General features: G+C 48.3%; 1 protein-coding gene across 10 annotated transcripts in view; it reads right to left on the bottom strand.

Annotated features, from left to right (window-relative positions):
* LOC120361902 (ATP-binding cassette sub-family C member 6-like) overlaps positions 1-18,398 on the bottom strand; it is a 68,061-nt gene that overhangs the window by 15,105 nt on the left and 34,558 nt on the right. For 6 of the 10 annotated variants that reach the window (XR_012512674.1, XM_074381594.1, XM_074381595.1 and 3 more), the window contains exons 1-3: positions 14,996-15,356; positions 14,396-14,539; positions 14,095-14,217 (exon numbers count right to left, since the gene is read on the bottom strand). The exons of 1 other annotated variant lie outside the window; for it this stretch is intronic. Coding sequence is in view for 1 of the 9 variants with exons in the window: in XM_074381596.1 (XP_074237697.1) it covers positions 15,379-15,556 (178 nt within the window). In the remaining 8 variants the exon portion in view is untranslated. Of the gene's footprint in view, positions 1-14,094; positions 14,218-14,395; positions 14,540-14,995; positions 15,357-15,378; positions 15,557-18,398 lie in introns of those variants that run through there. 3 more of the 10 variants (XR_012512675.1, XR_012512672.1, XM_074381596.1) reach the window with 2 other exon arrangements.

Here is an 18,398-nt window from a genome sequence, read left to right on the forward strand (position 1 = left end):
ACCCAGGCATGGCTACATGTGCCTGTGTTCCCAAGCTACTCAGGAGGCTGAGGTGGGAGGTTGTGTTCCCAAGCTACTCAGGAGGCTGAGGAGGGAGGTTTGCTTGAGCCAGGAGAATGAGGCTGCAGTGAGCTGAGATCATGCCGCTGCACTCCAGCCTGGGTGACAGAGTGAGACTCTGTCTCAATAAATCAATAAATAAAATAAAAAGTTGTTGTCTCCCAGTTGGGAGGCTGGAAGTGTAAAGTCACGTATCTGCAGGCCGGGCTCTCTCTGGAGGCTCTGGGGAAAAATCTGCCCCAGCCTCTCTCCTGGCTCAGGCATCCCTTGACTTATAATGGCCATTGTCCCTCTATGCATGTCTGTCTCTTACCTTTGGACAGGCACAGTGGCTCACACCTATCATCCCAGCACTTTGGGAGGCTGAGGCACGATTGCTTGAGCCCAGAAGTTCAAGACCAGCCTGGGAAACATAGTGAGATACCGTCTCTACATAAAATAGAGAAAATTAGCTGGACATGGTGGAACTCATCTGTAGTCCCAGCTACTCAGGAAGCTGAGGTGGGAGGATCACTTGAGGCCAGGAGTTCAAAACCAGCCTGGGCAACATAATGAGACTTCACCTCTACAAAAACAATTTTTAAAAAATTAGCTGGGTGTAGGGGTGTGTACCTGTAGTCCCAGCTCCCTGGGAGGCAGGAGCACAGAGCGAGCTCAGAAGGTTGAGGCTCCAGTCATCTGTGATGGTGCTACTGAACACCAGCTGGGCAACAGCAAGACCTAGAAGGTTTGCTGATCCAATGTGGGGTAATTTTTTAAAACTTTAACTCTGTGTTTTTTCATATTGCTTAGCTTTTCCACATGAACTCTGTGATTATAACCAGAAAATTGCAGTCACATTACTTTTTGTTTTTGTTTTTTTGAGATGGAGTTCTGATCTTGTTGCCAAAGCTGGAGTGCATTGGCATGATCTCTGCTCACTGCAACCTCTGCCTCCCGGGTTAAGCGATTCTCCTGCCTCAGCCTCCTGAGTAGATGGGACTACAGGCGCATGCCACCCCGCCTCACTCATTTTTGTATTTTTAGTAGAAAGGGGGATTCACCTTGTTGGTCGAACTGGTCTCGAACTCCTGGCTTCAAGTGATCTGCCCACCGCAGCCTCTCAAAGTGCTGGAATTGCAGGCATCAATCACATCACCCGGCCATACTTAGCTTTTTGTCCGCAGAAATGACCAGCATTTCCATTTTTGTTTGTCTTGTTTTGTTTTTCTTAGATGAAAACAAACTGGCAGTTATAATTGGGGAGGACAATTTGCATTATGGGAACCTGGGAGTCGGGCCAAGTTCCATAATAAAAGTTGGTAAAAAGAAACTGGGGTTATAGGGTGGGAGTGGTGGCACACACGCCTGTAATCCCAGCACTTTTGGGAGGCCGAGGTAGGTGGATCACCTGAGGTCAGGAGTTTGAGACCAGCCTGGCCAACATGGTAAAACCCCATCTCTACTAAAAATACAAGAATTAGCCAGGCCTAGTGGTGGATGCCTGTAATCCCAGTTACTCGTGACACTGAGCAGGAGAATCGCTTGAGTCTGGGAGAGGGAGTGAGACTCTGTTTCAAAAAAGAAAATTTGCCGGGCGCGGTGGCTCAAGCCTGTAATCCCAGCACTTTGGGAGGCCGAGGCGGGTGGATCACGAGGTCGAGAGATCGAGACCATCCTGGTCAACATGGTGAAACCCTGTCTCTACTAAAAGTGCAAAAAATTAGCTGGGCATGGTGGCACGTGCCTGTAATCCCAGCTACTCAGGAGGCTGAGGCAGGAGAATTGCCTGAGCCCAGGAGGCGGAGGTTGCGGTGAGCTGAGATCGCGCCATTGCACTCCAGCCTGGGTAACAAGGGCGAAACTCTGTCTCAAAAAAAAAACAAAACAAAAAACAAAAAAACAAAATTCATCCTGGGATGCAAGGCTGGTTCGACATACACAAGTATATAAACAGAATTCACCACATACACGGAACCGAAGACGAAAACCACATGATTATCTCCATAGATGCAGAGAAGGCAAAACTCTCAATAAACTAGATATTGATGGAACATATCTCAAAACAATAAAAGCTATTTATGACAAACCCACAGCCAATATCACACTGAATGGGCAAAAACTGGAAGCATTCCCTTCACAATCTGGCACTAGACAAGGATGCCCTCTCTCACCACCCCTATTCAATATAGTATTGGAAGTTCTAGCCAGAGCAATCAGGCAAGAAAAAGAAATAAAGCATATTCAATTAGGAAAGGGGGAAGTCAAATTGTCTCTATTTGCAGACGACATGATTATATATTTAGGAGACCCCATCATCTCAGCCCATAATCTCCTGAAACTGATAGGCAACTTCAGCAAAGTCTCAGGATACAAAATCAACGTGCAAAAATCACAAGCATTCCTATACACCAGTAACAGACTTAAAGAGAGCCAAATCAAGATCGAACTGCCATTCGCAATTGCTACAAAGAGAATAAAGTACCTAGGAATACAACTAACAAGGAACGTAAAGGACCTCTTCAAGGAGAACTACAAGCCACTGCTCAACGAAATAAGAGAGGACACAAACAGATGGAGAAACATTCCATGTTCATGGTTAGGAAGAATCATTATCGTGAAAATGGCTATACTGCCCAAAGTAATCTATAGATTCAGTGATATCCCCATCAAGCTACCAGTGACCTTCTTCACAGAACTAGAAAAAACCACCTTAAACTTCATGTGGAACCAAAAGAGAGCCCGCATAGCCAAGTCAATTCTAAGCAAAAAGAACAAAGCTGGAGGCATCACACTACCTGACTTCAAACTACACTACAAGACTACAGTAATCAAAACAGCATGGTACTGGTACCAAAACAGAGATATAGACCAATGGAACAGAACAGAGGCTTCAGAGGCAATGCCACCCATCTACAACCATCTGGTCTTTGACAAACCTTACAAAAACAAGCAATGGGAAAAGGAGTCCCTGTTTAATGAATTGTGCTGAGAAAACTGGCTAGTCCTGTGCATAAAGCAGAAACTGGACCCCTTCCTGACACGTGACACTGAAATTAACTCCAGATGGATTAAAGATTTAAACATAAGACCTAACATCATAAAATCCCTAGAAGAAAACCCAGGCAAAACCATCCAGGACATGGGCGTAGGCAAGGACTTCATGACTAAAACACCAAAAGCTTTGGCAACAAAAGCCAAAATAGACAAATGGGACCTAATCAAACTCCAGAGCTTCTGCACAGCAAAAGAAACAATCATTAGAATGAACTGGCAACCAACAGAATGGGAAAAAAATTTTGCAATCTACCCATCTGACAAAGGGCTAATAACCAGAATCTATGAAGAACTAAAACAGATTTACAAGAAAAAAACAAGCCCATTCAAAAGTGAGCAAAGGATATGAACCGACACTTTACAAAAGAAGACACACAGGAGGCCAACAAACACATGAAAATGTCATCATCATCACCGGTCATTAAAGAAATGCAAATCAAAACCACATTGAGATACCATCTCACACCAGTTAGAATGGCAATTATTTAAAAACCTGGAGACAACAGATGCTGGAGAGGATGTGGAGAATTAGGAACACTTTTACACTGTTGGTGGGAGTGTAAATTAATTCAACCATTGTGGAAGACAGTGTGGTGATTCCTCAAGGACCTAGAAATAGAAATCCCATTTGTGCTTTTTTTTTTTTGAGACGGAGTTGCGCTCTTGTTACCCAGGTTGGAGTGCAATGGCGCGATCTCGGCTCACCGCAACCTCCGCCTCCTGGGTTGAAGCAATTCTCTTGCCTCAGCCTCCTGAGGAGCTGGGATTACAGGCACATGCCACCATGCCCAGCTAATTTTTCGTATTTTTAGTAGAGACAGGGTTTCACCATGTTGACCAGGATGGTCTCGATCTCTCGACCTCGTGATCCACCCGCCTCGGCCTCACAAAGTGCTGGGATTACAGGCTTGAGCCACCACGCCGGCAGAAATCCCATTTAACCCAGCAATCCCATGACTGGGTATATATCCAAAGGATTATAAATCCTTCTGTTATAAGAACATATGCACATGAATGTTCACGTTGGCACCGTTTACAATAGCAAACACTTGGAACCAACCCAAATACCCATCAATGATAGACGGGACAGGAAAAACACATACACACCATGGAATACTACGCAGCCATAAAAAACGGTGAGTCCATGTCCTTTGTAGGGACGTGGATGAACCTGGAAACCATCATTCTCAGCAAACTGACACAAGAGCAGAAAATCAAACATCTCACGTTCTCTGTCATAGGCGGGTGTTGAACAATGAGAACACATGGACACAGGTAGGGAAGCATCGCACTCTGGGGTCTGTCGGAGGGAACTAGGGGAGGGACAGCAGGGGGTGGGGAGTTGGGGAGAGATAACATGGGGAGAAATGTCAGATACAGGTGACGGGGAGGAAGGCAGCAAACCACACTGCCACGTGTGTCCCTATGCAACAATCTTGCATGTTCTTCACATGTACCGCAAATCCTACAATGCAATTATATATATATATATATAAATGTATATGGAAACTTCCCTTTCTATCTCTTTCTCCGAAAAAAGAAAAGAAAAAGAAAAACGGGTTATTAATCAGTTGGTAAGGAATAATGGTCTTGTTCACAAACTTCAGATCCTTTTATTGCAGCCTAGAAATCACTCCAGTTAGTAAAATAATAATGGGAACAACAACAGCCAAAAGGGAAGAGTATTTAAAATGCAGGTGGTTCTGGTCTAGGCATGTTCGTGGGTAACATTACTTAGCCTTGAGCATCATCTTAGGAGAACATCCTCATATGATTCCTATCTGTCAAGCAGAAAAAATGAGGCACAGAGACCTACGTCGTCTGTCCGGACTCAAAGTGGTATTAAGTTGTGGTGCAGGTGTTACCTGACATTGTCTTGTGCACTATGCCTATCTAATTATTATTATTATGATTTCTGAGACGGAGTTTCCTTCTTGTTGTCCCTGCTGGAGTGCAATCTCAGCTCACTGCAACCTCTGCGTCCCATGATGAAGCAATTATCCTGCCTCAGCCTCCCGAGTAGCTGGGATTACAGGCACATGCCACCATGCTTGGCTAATTTTGTATTTTTAGTAGAGGTGGGGTTTCTGCATGTTGGTCAGGCTGGTCTTGAACTCCTGACCTCAGGTGATCCATTCAACTCGGCCTCCCAAAGTGCTGAGATTACAGGGATAAGCCACCACACCGGGTTTTGGTTTTTGTTTGTTTTTTTTGAGATGGAGTCTTGCTCTGTCTCCTAGGCTGGAGTGCAGTGGGATGATCTCGGCTCACTACAACCTCCACCTCCCGGGTTCAAGCAATTCTCCTGCCTCAGCTTCCCGAGTAGCTGAGATTGTAGGCACGTGCCACCACGCTGGGCTAATTTTTGTAGTTTTAGTGGAGTCAGGGTTTCACCATGTTGGCCAGGCTGGTCTTGAACTCCTGACCTCAGGTGATCCACCCGCCTCAGCCTCCCAAAGTGCTGGGATTACAGGCATGAGCCACCTCACCTGGGCACTATGCCTATCTCATTGTATTTCTAAAAGGAGAGGGAAGAAAAATAATTGCATTTCCATCCTCACAGTAACTCCATGAAGGAGATAATATCATTTAACTTTTACAAATGTGACACAAAAGCTCCAGCTTTTTTTTTTCTGAGACAGTGTCTCACTTTGAAGCCCAAACTTGAGTGCAGTGGCATGACCTTGGCTCACTGCAGTCTTCAGTGCAGTGGCATGACCTGGCTCACTGACCTCCAGGACTCAAGTGATCCTCCCACTTTAACCTCTCGACTAGCTGGGACTGCAGGGGGACACTGCCACACCTGGAAAATTTTTTGAAATTTTTGGTAGAGATGGGGTCTTGCTATGTTGCCCACGTTGCTCTCAAACTGGGCTCAAGCAATCCTCCCACATTGACCTCCCAAAATGCTGAGATTACAGGCATGGTTGCTCCAGCTTTTTTTTTTTTCCCAAGGCCACATTAAGTAGTTAGTGGCTGAGTCCAAAGAGTCCCGGGGTCTGCTGACTCCTACTTCAGTGTTTTTCCAGCTAGACTACAGCCACTGTCATTCCTGGAAGTTGTCTGACAGTGGACTGAGATGGATTATTTGCGTGTGTAGCACAAACAGAGGAACATCTCTTAGGAGACCAAATCCTGAAGTTCTGATGGGGCCAGCATGTATTCTGGGGAAAGGTTCCATAGCTCCCATCCATGACCAGTGAATAGGAATTAGGTACCAGGCGTGGTGGCTCAAGCCTGGAATCCCAGCACTTTGGGAGGCTGAGGTGGGTGGATCACTAGGTCAGTTCAAGACCAGCCTGGCCAATATGGCGAAACCCCATCTCTGCTAAAAAATATAGCTGGGCGTGGTGGCTGGTGCCTGTAATTCCAGCTACTCAGGAGGCTGAGGCAGCAGAATCGCTGGAACCCAGGAGGCAGAGATTGCAGCAAGCTGAGATTGCGCCACTGCACTCCAGCCTGGGTGACAAAACAACACTCAGTCTAAAAAAAGAAAATGCTGGGCATTGGCCAGGTGCGGTGTGATGGCACACATCTGTAATCCTAGCACTTGGGGAGGCTGTGGCAGGCAGATCACTTCAGGTCAGGAGTTCCAGACCAGCCTGACCTACATGGTGAAAGCCCATCTCTACTAAAAATATGAATATTAGCTGGGTGTGGTGGTGGATGCCTATAATTCCACCTACTCAGAGTGCTGAGGCAGGAGAATTGCATTAACCTGTGAGGCAGACTTTGCAATGAGCTGAGATCACGCCACTGTACTCCAGCCTGGGTGGCAGAGCTAGACTTCATCTCAAAAAACAAAAAAAGGTGGGTATGGTGGTGTGTGGTCTCAGCTACTCAGGAGGCTGAGGTGTGCGGATCACTTGAGCCCAGGAATTTGAGGCTTCAGGGAGCTATGGTGGAGCCACTGCACTCCAGACTGGGTGACAAAATGAGACCCCTATTTCTAAAAAACTAATTTAAAAAATTAACAAAATAAGAGAGACAATAGGATAGTATTCATCACCAATAAGAGATCAATCATATCATGGGGCCGGGCGCGGTGGCTCAAGCCTGTAATCCCAGCACTTTGGGAGCCCAAGGCGGGTGGATCACAAGGTCAAGAGATCGAGACCATCCTGGTCAACATGGTGAAACCCCGTCTCTACTAAAAATACAAAAAAGTAGCTGGGCATGGTGGCATATGCCTGTAATCCAAGCTACTCAGGAGGCTGAGGCAGGAGAATTGCCTAAACCCAGGAGGCAGAGGTTGCGGTGAGCCGAGATCGCGCCATTGCACTCCAGCCTGGGTAACAAGAGCGAAACTCCGTCTCAAAAAAAAAAAAAATCACATCACCCACTGAATTTTGCCAACATGATCAAACTCTAATGCGGTGAGCATAAATCCAGCTGCAAATATGCCACAAATACAAAAGACAGAGAATGGGTTCACCTGCACCAGGGAAATCCAGACTTTGAGAAATGCTACAGGCCCAACAGTGTGGAGTCTTCCAAAATCCATAGAAAGGAAAAGGGAGAGGCCAGGCAAGGAGGCTCACGCCTGTAATCCCAGCACATTGGGAGGCCAAGGTGGGCAGATCACAAGGTCAGGAGTTTGAGACCAGACTGACCAACATGGAGAAACCCCATCTCTACCAAAAATACAAAAATTAGCCAGGTGTGATAGCACATGCCTGTAATTCTAGCTATGCAGGAGGCTGAAGCAAGACAATCACTTAAACCTGGGAGTCGGAGTTTGCAGTGGACTGAGATTGTGCCATTGCACTCTGGCCTGGGTGACAGAGCAAGACTCTGTCTCCCAAAAAAAAAAAAAGGAAAAGAAATAGAGGAGAAACTTGTAAATTGTGTCTTTTTTTTAAATTTTAGTTTTTGGCTGGGCACGGTTGTTCACACCTGTGATCCCAATCTTTGCACTTTGAGAGACTGAGGTGGGCAGATCACCTGAGGTCGGGAGTTTGAGGACAGCCAGGCCAACATGGTGAAACCCCGGCTCTATTAAAAGTACGAAAATTAGCTGGGCATGGTCCCATGTGCCTGTAATCTCAGCTACTTGGGAGGATGAGACAGAAGAATGGCTTGAACCCAGGAGGCGAAGGTTGCAGTGGGCTGAGATCACACCACTGCACTGCAGCCTGGGTGAAGTTTAAAAAAAAAGAAAATTAGGTTTTGTAGAGACAGAAGTCTCCCTGTGTTGTCCAGGTTGGTTTAAAACCTCTGAACTTGACCGGGCGCGGTGGCTCAAGCCTGTAATCCCAGCACTTTGGGAGGCCGAGGCGGGTGAATCACAAGGTCAAGAGATCGAGACCATCCTGGTCAACATGGCGAAACTCCGTCTCTACTAAAAATACAAAAAATTAGCTGGGCATGGTTGTGCGTGCCTGTAACCCCAGCTACTCAGGAGGCTGAGACAGGAGAATTGCCTGAACCCAGGAGGCGGAGGTTGCGGTGAGCCGAGATCGCGCCATTGCACTCCAGCCTGGGTAGCAAGCAAAACTCTGGCTCAAAAAAAAAAAAAAACAAAAAACAAACAAAACACCTCTAAACTTAAATAATCCTATCACATCAGGATTACAGGTGTGAGGACTCACCCAGCCAACAAACTTGGAAGATTGAAAGAGGCTTAAAAGACATCACAATGCTGGGGAACAGTTACGGGCTAGAGATGCATACTAAGGATGGCTCTACTCTAAAGAAACAGAAAGAGGCCAGGTGTGGTCGCTCACACCTGTAATGCCAAACATTTTGGGAGGCCGAGAAGGGAGGATCGCTTGTGCCCAGGAGTTTGGGACCAGCCTGGCAACATAGTAAGACCCTGTCTCTACAGGGGAAAAAAAATTTTTTTTTAATTAGCCTGGAATGGTGGTGCACGCCTATAGTCCCGGCTACTCAGGAGGCTGAGGGGAGACGATCACTTGAGCCCAAGAGGTCAAGGCTGCAGTGAGCCATAATCATGCCACTGTACTCCAACCTGGGTGACTGAGAAAGAACCTGCCTCAAAAAAAAGAGGAACAGAAAGAAGCAATTACTGTGAACGTCAGGGTTGCGGAACACTTCTGGAGAGAAGGGAGGGGCTCACATTGTGGCCATCTCCAGCCCCTTCTGGAAGTCCAGAGTCTAGTGGGGAAGACAGCAGCACAAGTGGAGATTCAGGCCACAGCACGAGGAAGCTGCCTTCCACCTTCCCACCTCCCTGCCCTTTCCTTTGGGGAACGGGAGCATGATTTTCTTTCTTATTTGCCTTTCGAACTAGATCGAGTTTCTGATGGGAGAATTCATATACAGGATGTATAGCATCAACATCCACAGCCAGCTGGAATTGACAGCTTTGTTGATACCCCAGCCAGGCACATCCCTGATTCCTCTGCTAAGTACATCTGGATGTCGCTGCTGTCCAGGATTCTCAGCCACATGCTCGGTGCCCACTCCCAGATCCTGGAAATCCCCTGACATTGCCCCAAAAGGAGAGACGCTCACTCACAGTTCTACATAGAAATTGTCTCTATGTGTCTTTTTTTTTCTTTTTCTTTCTTTTTTCTTTCTTTTTTTTTTGGAGAAAGAGCCACTGTGTTGATCAGACTGTAGTCCAATGGTGTGATCTCAGCTCACTGCAACCTCCACCTCCCAGGCTCAATCAGTTCTCCTGCCTCAGCCTCCCAAGTAGCTGGAGTTACAGGCACCTGCAACCATGCCGGGCTAATTTTGTATTTTTAGTGGAGACGGGGTTTCACCATATTGGTCGGGTTGGTCTTGAACTCCTTGTCTCAAGTGATCCGCTCACCTAGGCCTCCTAAAATGCTGGAATTACAGGCATGAGCCACCATGCCCAGCCATTTCTGTGTCACCCCCTCCAGGCCAGCCTCTGCATGTTTGGGCTTGATGAGGCTGCGGCTGTCCAGCTGGCTGCCTGTCATCTTTAGTCTCTGTGTCTCCTCGATCCTTCTCAGCTGCCCCATAAATTCATTTCCTTTTCTTCCTTTTTTTTTTCTTGAGATGGAGTTTTGCTCTGTCACCCAGGCTGGAGTGCAATGGCATGATCTCGGCTCATTGCAACCTCCGCCTCCCATGTTCGAGCAATTTTCCTGCCTCAGCCTCCCAAGTAGCTGGGACTACAGACACGTGCCACCATGCCGGGCTAAGTTTTGTATTTTTAGTAAGATAGGGTTTCATCATGTTGGTCAGGCTGGTCTCAAACTCCTGACCTCAGGTGATCCACCCACCTCGACCTCCCAAAGTGCTGGGATTACAGGCATAAGCCACAGTGCCCGGCCTCAGTTTTTAAACTCAGCCTTAGTGGGCTTCTCTCACTAGCAGCTGAGAGCTCTGACCCCTACGGCCTTCTCCCACCCAGCAGGAGGTGTTTGGATGTTTCTGGATCTAAAATTCAAGTGTCTAAGCCTACCAGTAGTTGCAAGTGCAGATGGTCACACAACTTTTTGACTTTACAATGGCACAAAAATGATCACATTCAGTAGAAACTATGCTTCCAGTACCGATACAATCTGTCTGTTTTTCACTGTAAGCATAGTATTCAATAAATTGCATGAGAGTCAGGTGCAGTGGCTCATGCCCTTAATCCCAGTACTTCAGAAGCCTGAGGTGGGAGGATCGCTGGAACCCAGGAGTTTGAGAGCAGCCTGGGAACATAATGACACCCTGTCTCTATAGAAAAGATAAAAATTAGCCACATTAAATTGTGTGCATCTGTAGTCCCATCTACTTGGGAGGCCGAGGCAGGAGGGATCACTTGAGCCCAGGAGATTGAGGCTGCAGTGAGCTACAGTTATGCCACTGCACTCCAGCCTGGGTAACAGAGCAGGACCTCATCTCTTAAAAAATAAAAAATTTTGGCTTATGCCTGTAATCCCAGCACTTTGGGAGGCTGTGGTGGCTGGATCGCAATGAGGTCAGGAGTTCAAGACCAGCATGACCAACACGGTGAAACCCCATCTCTACAAAAAATACAAAAATTAGCTGGGTGTGGTGGCATGCACCTGTAATCTCAACTCCGGAGGCTGAGGCAGGAGAATTGCTTAGAACCTGGGAGGTGGAAGAAGCCTGGGAGACAGAGAAAGACTTGGTCTCATAATAAATAAATAAGTAAATAAAAATTTAAAAGTAGGTAAACTATTGCTTCACGAGGACAGCATTTCTGTTTGGGATGATGAGAAAGTATAGAAACAGATGGTAGTGATTGTTGCACAATATTGTGAAGCTACCAAATGCCACTGAATTGTACACTTAAAGGTGGTACATTTATCCAAGTTTATTATCTATTTCTACAAACATTCATGAAGCCTGGACCCCTGAAATGTCAAAGTCATGATCCAAGCTGGGAAAGGGTGAGTGGGTTTTGTTCTCCTTTTAGTACTGCTCGGTTTGTTCTCAACCTGAAGTCGGCTGGGCTAACATCCAATGCTTAGTAGGGCAGGTGTATTACATGCATTTTCAGGACGGGTATGGTGGCTCACACATGTAATCCCTGCACTTTGGGAGGCTGAGATGGGCAGATTGCCTAAGCTCAGGAGCTCAAGACCAGCCTGGGCAACATGGTGAAACCCTGTCTCTACTAAAAATACAAGAATTAGCTAGGTGTGGTAGGGTGCTTGTAGTCCCAGCTACCCCGTAGGCTGAGGCAGGAGAATCACTTGAACCCGGGAGGCAGAGGTTGCAGGCAGTGAGCCAAGATGGAATCACTGCACTGCAGCCCGGGCAACAGAGCCAGACTCTACCTCCAAAAATAAAAATAAAAATAAATAGGACAGGTACAGTGGCTCATGCCTGTAATCCCAGCACTTTAGGAGACTGATATAGGCAGACTACCTGAGATCAAAAGGTCGTGACCAGCCTGGCCAACATGGTGAAACCCAATCTCTACTAAAAATACAAAATTTACCCAGTGCTCACGCCTGTAATGCCAGCCACTTGGGAGGCTGAGGCAGGAGAATCACTGGAACCTGATGGGCAGAGGTTGCAGTGAGCCAGACTGCACCACTGCACTCCAGCCTGGATGATAGTGTGAGACTCTGTCTCAAAAAATAAATAAATGCATTTTCAACTTAGCATATTTTCACTTTTTTTTTTTTCCTTCAGAGACAGGATCTCTCTGTGCTGCCCAGGCTGGTCTTGAACTCCTGGGATCAAGTAATCTTCCCACATTGACCTCCCAAAGTGCTGGGATTACAGACATGAGCTACTGCACTTGGCTGCTATTACCGATTTATGAAAGATTTATGGGGACATGACCCCGTCATGAGTCAAGGAGCATCTGTAATCATGCTGAAAATGGGGTGGCTTCTGTGAGGATATGGGGGAGTGTCACAAAACACAAGGGGACCAGGGCCTGCATGGGGACACCACAGGCTGCCTCTGGCTCAAACCCAAGGCTCCCTCCTCTGTGTCTCCTGCTGCAGGACAGACCCCAGGCTCGCAGCTCTGCAAATCCACGCTGTCTGCACTGCAGGACTTCAAATCCACAGCTGGGGGTTGTGAGTGATGTTGGAGCAGGAGCAGGGCAGGGGGGACACATCAGGGGTTGCACCTGCAGCCACATTGGCAGAGCAAGTTCGTTTTCTTTTTTCTTTTTTTTAAGACGGAATTTCATTCTTGTTGCCCAGGCTGGAGTGCAATGGCATTACCTCGGCTCACCGCAACCTCAGCATCCCATATTCAAGTGATTCTCCTGTATCACCCTCCTGAGTAGCCGGGATTACAGGCATGCACTAGCACGCCTGGCTAATTTTGTATTTTTAGTAGAGACGGGGTTTCACCACATTGGCCAGCTGGTCTCAAACTCCTGACCTCAAATGGTCCACCTGCCTCCGCCTCCCAAACTGCTGGAATTACAGGCATGAGCCACCGCACCTGGCCCTGGTTTCCCTGTTCTGCCTGCTGGCTCTGTACAGCCTCAGCTTCTCTTCCCCCGACCCCTAGGTGATAGTGAGCAACCCCCGCTTCCTGATGTCTTGGCCACCTTCCATGAGAGCCATTACAAGTTACATGGGAACACCAAGTACAATCTGGTGAGCTATGTCCCCACCAAACCTCACCGCATGTCTCCCGAGGGATTTCTCTTCCTTCTCCCCTTACCAGCATAACGAGCTGAGGAATTTCCAGACAACACAGCCCCTAGCCCTGCCCTGTGGTGGGAAGATCATCAGGCAGCCATCACCTACACACCTTACTTCATTAAAGTGTCACACAGGTCAGGCATGTGGGAGCCTGTAACCCCAGCACTTTGGGAGGCTGAGGCAGGTGGATCACAAAGTGAAGAGTTTGGGACCCATCTGACCAACATGGAGAAACCCCGTCTCTACTAAAAATTAAAAAATCAGCAGGCCGTGGTAGCATGTGCCTATAATCCCAGCTACTCAATAGGCTGAGGTAGGAGAATCACTTGAACCCGGGAGACAGAGGTTGCAGTGAGCTGGGATTGTACCACTGCACTCCAGCCTGGGTGATAGATTAAGATCCCATCTCAATCAATCAATCAATCAATCAAATAAGTATCACATGGGAGATTCCCGCATGGCGTGACAGGGAGGAGCCTAACCCAGCCTGAGGCAGGGCTGGAGATCTGAGTTAGCTGAGTAAACTGAGGCATAAGGATTTAGTGGGGGCAATTTCCACGGGGCAGGGGCCTGACCAGCTGCAAGTCAGCAACAGCAAACTTCTTTGACCAGACTCATCACATCTAGATGAGTGAGAAAACCAATCACTCCTCACTGTGTGTCCCCAGAACTCTGGGAGCAAGTGAGTGGGAGCCGGCATACTGGGGCCATTGTTTCTGTGAGCTTCCAGAAGCCTTTCACAGGCAGTGGGATTAGAATGCAGCAGGGCTTGGCTGAGGGCAGTGGCTCACACTTGGAATCCCAGCACTTTGGGAGGCCGAGGTGGGTGGATGGCCTAGGGTCAGGAGTTGGAGACCAGCCTGGCCAACATGGTGAAACCCCAGCTCTACTAAAAATACAAAAATGAGCCAGGTGTGGCAGCACTCACCTGTGGTCCCTACTACTCAGGCGGATGAGGCAGAAGAATCTCTTGAACCTGGGAGGTGGAGGTTGCAGTGAGCCAAGATTGCATCACTGCACTCCAGGCCTGAGTGACAGAGCAAGACTCCATCTCAAAAAAAAAAAAAAAAAAAAAAAAGTCAGGGCAAGGGACAGAGTGGGGCTAAGTGGCTTCCAGGTTTACCTCTCCTCCAATACCCCATCTCTCCCACAGTCCTGAGTTGGGGGATGCCCATGGTGTTCCACAGGTGCACTTGGGATTTTCTCTCCTGACCCCACAGGATATTTACCTAAAACAAAAGCAGCACTGAGGCAGGACCGACCCAACTTCACTTCCAGGTATGCTGTCTCCTGGACAGAGGTGGGGACTGGGCTGCCTACGGGAAGTTCCTTAGCAGGAGCAGAGAGAAACAGGGCTGCAATCACAACCCCAGCTGAAGAAAAGTAAAACAGGATGATTAAAACACTTTACAAGAGCCAGGTGAGGTGGCTCACACCCGTAATCCCAGCACTCTGGGAGGCCAAGGTGGGTGGATCACCTGAGGCCAGGAGTTCCAGACCTGCCTGGGAAACAAGGTGAAACCCTGTCTATCCTAAAAATACATAAATGAGCCAGGTGTGGTGGCAGCTGCCTGTAATCTCAGCTACTCATGAGACCGAGGCATGAGAATGGCTTGAACCTGGGAGAAGGAGGTTGCAGTGAGGCCAGATCATGCCACTACACTCCAGCCTGGGCGACACAGTGAGACTCCATGTCAACAACAATGACAAAACACTTTACAAATGGTGGTCCCTCAAAACACACACAGCATTGCCATTTGCTCTAACAAAGCCACTGCCATCCATCCCAAAAGAATAGAAAGCAGGAACTCAGGGAGGTATGTGCACACCTGTGCTCACAGCAGTGTGATTCACAGCAGCCAAAAGGCAAAATCCACCGACGGGTCCACCATCAGATGAAAAGATAAACACAGTGTGATCCATCCGCACAGCAGAATAGGACTCAGACTTAAGAAGGAAGGGAGGCCGGGCGAGGTGGCTCACGCCTGTAATCCCAACACTCTAGGAGGTCACGGTGGGTGGAGACTCTGTCTCGAAAAAATAAATACATGCAAATAAAGAGAAATTACAAAGGAAGTGATAATATATCGTGAGTGACTCTAATAACTAAGAACTGAAAGCGTTCTCAGCTGCTGATAGCATTACTACCAACCAGTTCAGTGATGTTCCTTTTCCCACCTGGGAAGACCTGCACTTGTCCCCCAGGGCTCACCTTTCTGTACACCAGACAAGCGATGGCCGACTGCAGCCTCATCTGCAGCACCGTGAGCCAGTACGTGTTCTGCTGCTTAAACAGCGTTTGCAGGCAGGCCGAGAGGAACATCAGCACCGCGAGGAGGTAGCCCTTCCAGGCCGGAGGCTTGGGATCACCAATAAACTCCAGGAAAAGGCTTGCAGGGGAAAGGGAAAGAAGGTACAGCTGGTGAGAGGAGGTGCCCATGTGTGCTGCCTTTGCCCAAACCAGGCCAGGTGCGGGGGATCAGTCGGCGTGGTTGGCTTTTTCACAATCATGATCTCAGTTATTTCCCCCACAGTCCATGCTTCTTTTCAATCTGACTGCAGCTTCTCAAAATCAAGAGATGGCATTTTTCTTACCCCTTGTTATGGGCTAAACTGTGTCCTCACAAAATTTGTATGTCGAAGCCCCAACCCCCGGTATCTCTGAAGGTGACTGTATTTGGAAATAGGGCCTTTAAAGAGACAATAAAGTTAAAATGAGGTCATTAGGCTGGGCTCTTATCTAATCTGACTGAGGTCTGTATAAGAGGAGAAAATGTAGACACACAGGGAGATACCAGGCTGGACACACAGGAAAGACCGTACGAGGACACACGGAGGAGGTGGCCAATTGCACGCCAAAGGCAGAGGCCTCAGATGGAACCAACTTGTGGATACCTGATCTGGAACTTCAAGCCTCCAGAATCATGAGAAAAATACATTTCTGTTGTTGAAGCTACTCAGTCTGTGATGCAGACTGAGCAGCTGAGCAGACACCACTTGAATCTGGGCTGGCCACAAAACCACCTTTGACCAACAGGGTAGAGTGGAGGTAAAGCTATGCCGGCTGTGAGCCTCAAGAGACAATGTGGCTTTTGGCCTATTGCTTAGAACCCTCCGAAGCAGCCACATGAACAAGTCTGAGCTAGCTTTTTGGAAGATGGGAACCCACATGGAACAGAAAGCCATCCCAGCTTCAGACGCACAGCTGCAGACACATGAGGAAACCCAGCCAAGAAAAGCAGCACCACCCAGCTGAGCCCAGTCCATGTTACTGACCCGCATTACCAGGAACAAAATAAATGAATGCTTATAATTTTAAGCCACTCATTTTTGGAGCATTTTACAACAAAAGCTAATTGATGCAGTCAGGTAAGAGCTTGCTTATTTGCCCTTCTGGGGCACAGTCACTTTCTCATTAATCATTTCCCTTTTTCAGTATCCTTCTCACCACCCTCCAGTGTCCTCAGCACCAGATCTATAGACAGAGGCATGAGAGCTGAAGCCCTCTGACTCTGAAGGGATGCCATTAAGAGACCACCAGCCTTAGCAGAGCTCCTGAAGTCTGGACTCACCTAAGCAGCTTGGGGACAGTGAACCTGAAAACATCACTGATGAAGAGGCTGTGGGTCCCAGGAGGAAGGTAGAATGGAACACCCGCCAGACGGTCCTCAGCAGTGGGCCCCACTGCCTCCCTTCTTGACATAGGAACGGCTCAGTCTCTGGAGCCTCCATGCCACTGACTCCTTTCCTTTTAAACACTATTGCCTTGGTGTGCCTTAGAGGAAGGGAGAGGCTGGCTCTGGGTCCCATTTTATACTCAGCCACCAGCCACAGGACCAGGCATTAAAAGCTTGTTTTCCTAACAATGGGCATGCGTGGATGTGGATCCAGCCTGGCTCTCACCTGTGCCTCCTTATCACCCTGAGCACCCATTTAAGAGGCAGGCACAGGAGTTGTGGGGGAAGGGCAGGAGGGCAGCCCTGAGGACTCTTAGATGGCCATGGGAAAACACACACGTTGAGCACCTACTACGTGCCAGACACTTCCCAGTCATCCTAAGACACCCGGCAAGCCAAATGTTGTTCCCGTTTCACAGATGAGAAAACTGAAGCTCAGAGAAGTGAACTTGTCCAAGAGCACACAGCTGAGAAGTAAAAGCTGGAATTCAATTCCATCTCTCTGCCTCCAGAGCCCAGGCACTTTTCTTTTAAGACGAAGTCTCACTCTGTCACCCAGGCGGCAGTGCAGTGGTGTGATCTCGGCTCACTGCAACCTCTGCTTCCTGGATTCAAGTGATTCTCTCACCTCAGCCTCCCAAGTAGCTGGGATTACAGGCAAATGCCGCCCAGCTAATTTTTGTATGTTTAGGAGATGGGGTTTCCCCATGTTGGCCAGGCTGGTTTTGAACTCCTACCTCAGGTGATCCACCAGCCTCAGCCTCCCGAAGTGCTGAAATTACAGGCCTGAGCCCCTGCACCCAGCCTCTCATGTACTTTTCAATATATCATGTTGTCAACCTGGAGGAAGAACAGCACCCCCTCTTCCACATGCACAACCAGCCAGCCCTTAGGTGGTTTTGAATCGGTGGAGAATCACAGCTGATATGCATGGGGCCTGGTGCTCTGGCTCTGGGTGAAAGCACAGACAGATGCTCAGGCTGCCTCTAACTCATAAGATCCCCAGCCTTTGACCATAACCAGGGGCCACAGAGAAGAGCTAAAGTGAGGAACGGAGAGGAAGTGGTAGGGGGAGGCCCAAGGGCCCCTCCAGGGCAGGTCAGAAGCCCTGGGCCACAATGGAGAGCCTGGAGTGATGCAGCTGTTGACAGCTGGTCACTGTGTGGTCTTGGGTAGGTAAGCTGCTTCCTTCTGTGTGTGTGAGAGGATGGGTGTGGTCCCCCCTCTGAGTCCCTTGTGTACTTCTGAAAACCTGTAAGGTTATCAGTAATTGCTTGCTTGCTTGCTCTTTTGAGACAAAGTTTCACTCTTCTTGCTCAGGCAGGAGTGCAGTGGCATGATCTAAGCTCACTGCAACCTCCATCTCTCGGGTTCCAGCGATTCCCCTGCCTCAGCCTCCCAATTAGCTGGGACACACCCACATGCCCGACTAATTTTTGTACTTTTAGTAATGATGGGGTTTCAACACGTTGGCCAAGCTAATCTTAAACTCCTGACCGCAGGTGGTCCACCTGCCTTGGCCTCCCAAAGTGCTGGGATTAAGGGTGTGAGCCAA

Source organism: Saimiri boliviensis, chromosome 12 (assembly GCF_048565385.1).
Source record: "Saimiri boliviensis isolate mSaiBol1 chromosome 12, mSaiBol1.pri, whole genome shotgun sequence".
Taxonomy (NCBI): Eukaryota; Metazoa; Chordata; class Mammalia; order Primates; family Cebidae; genus Saimiri; species Saimiri boliviensis.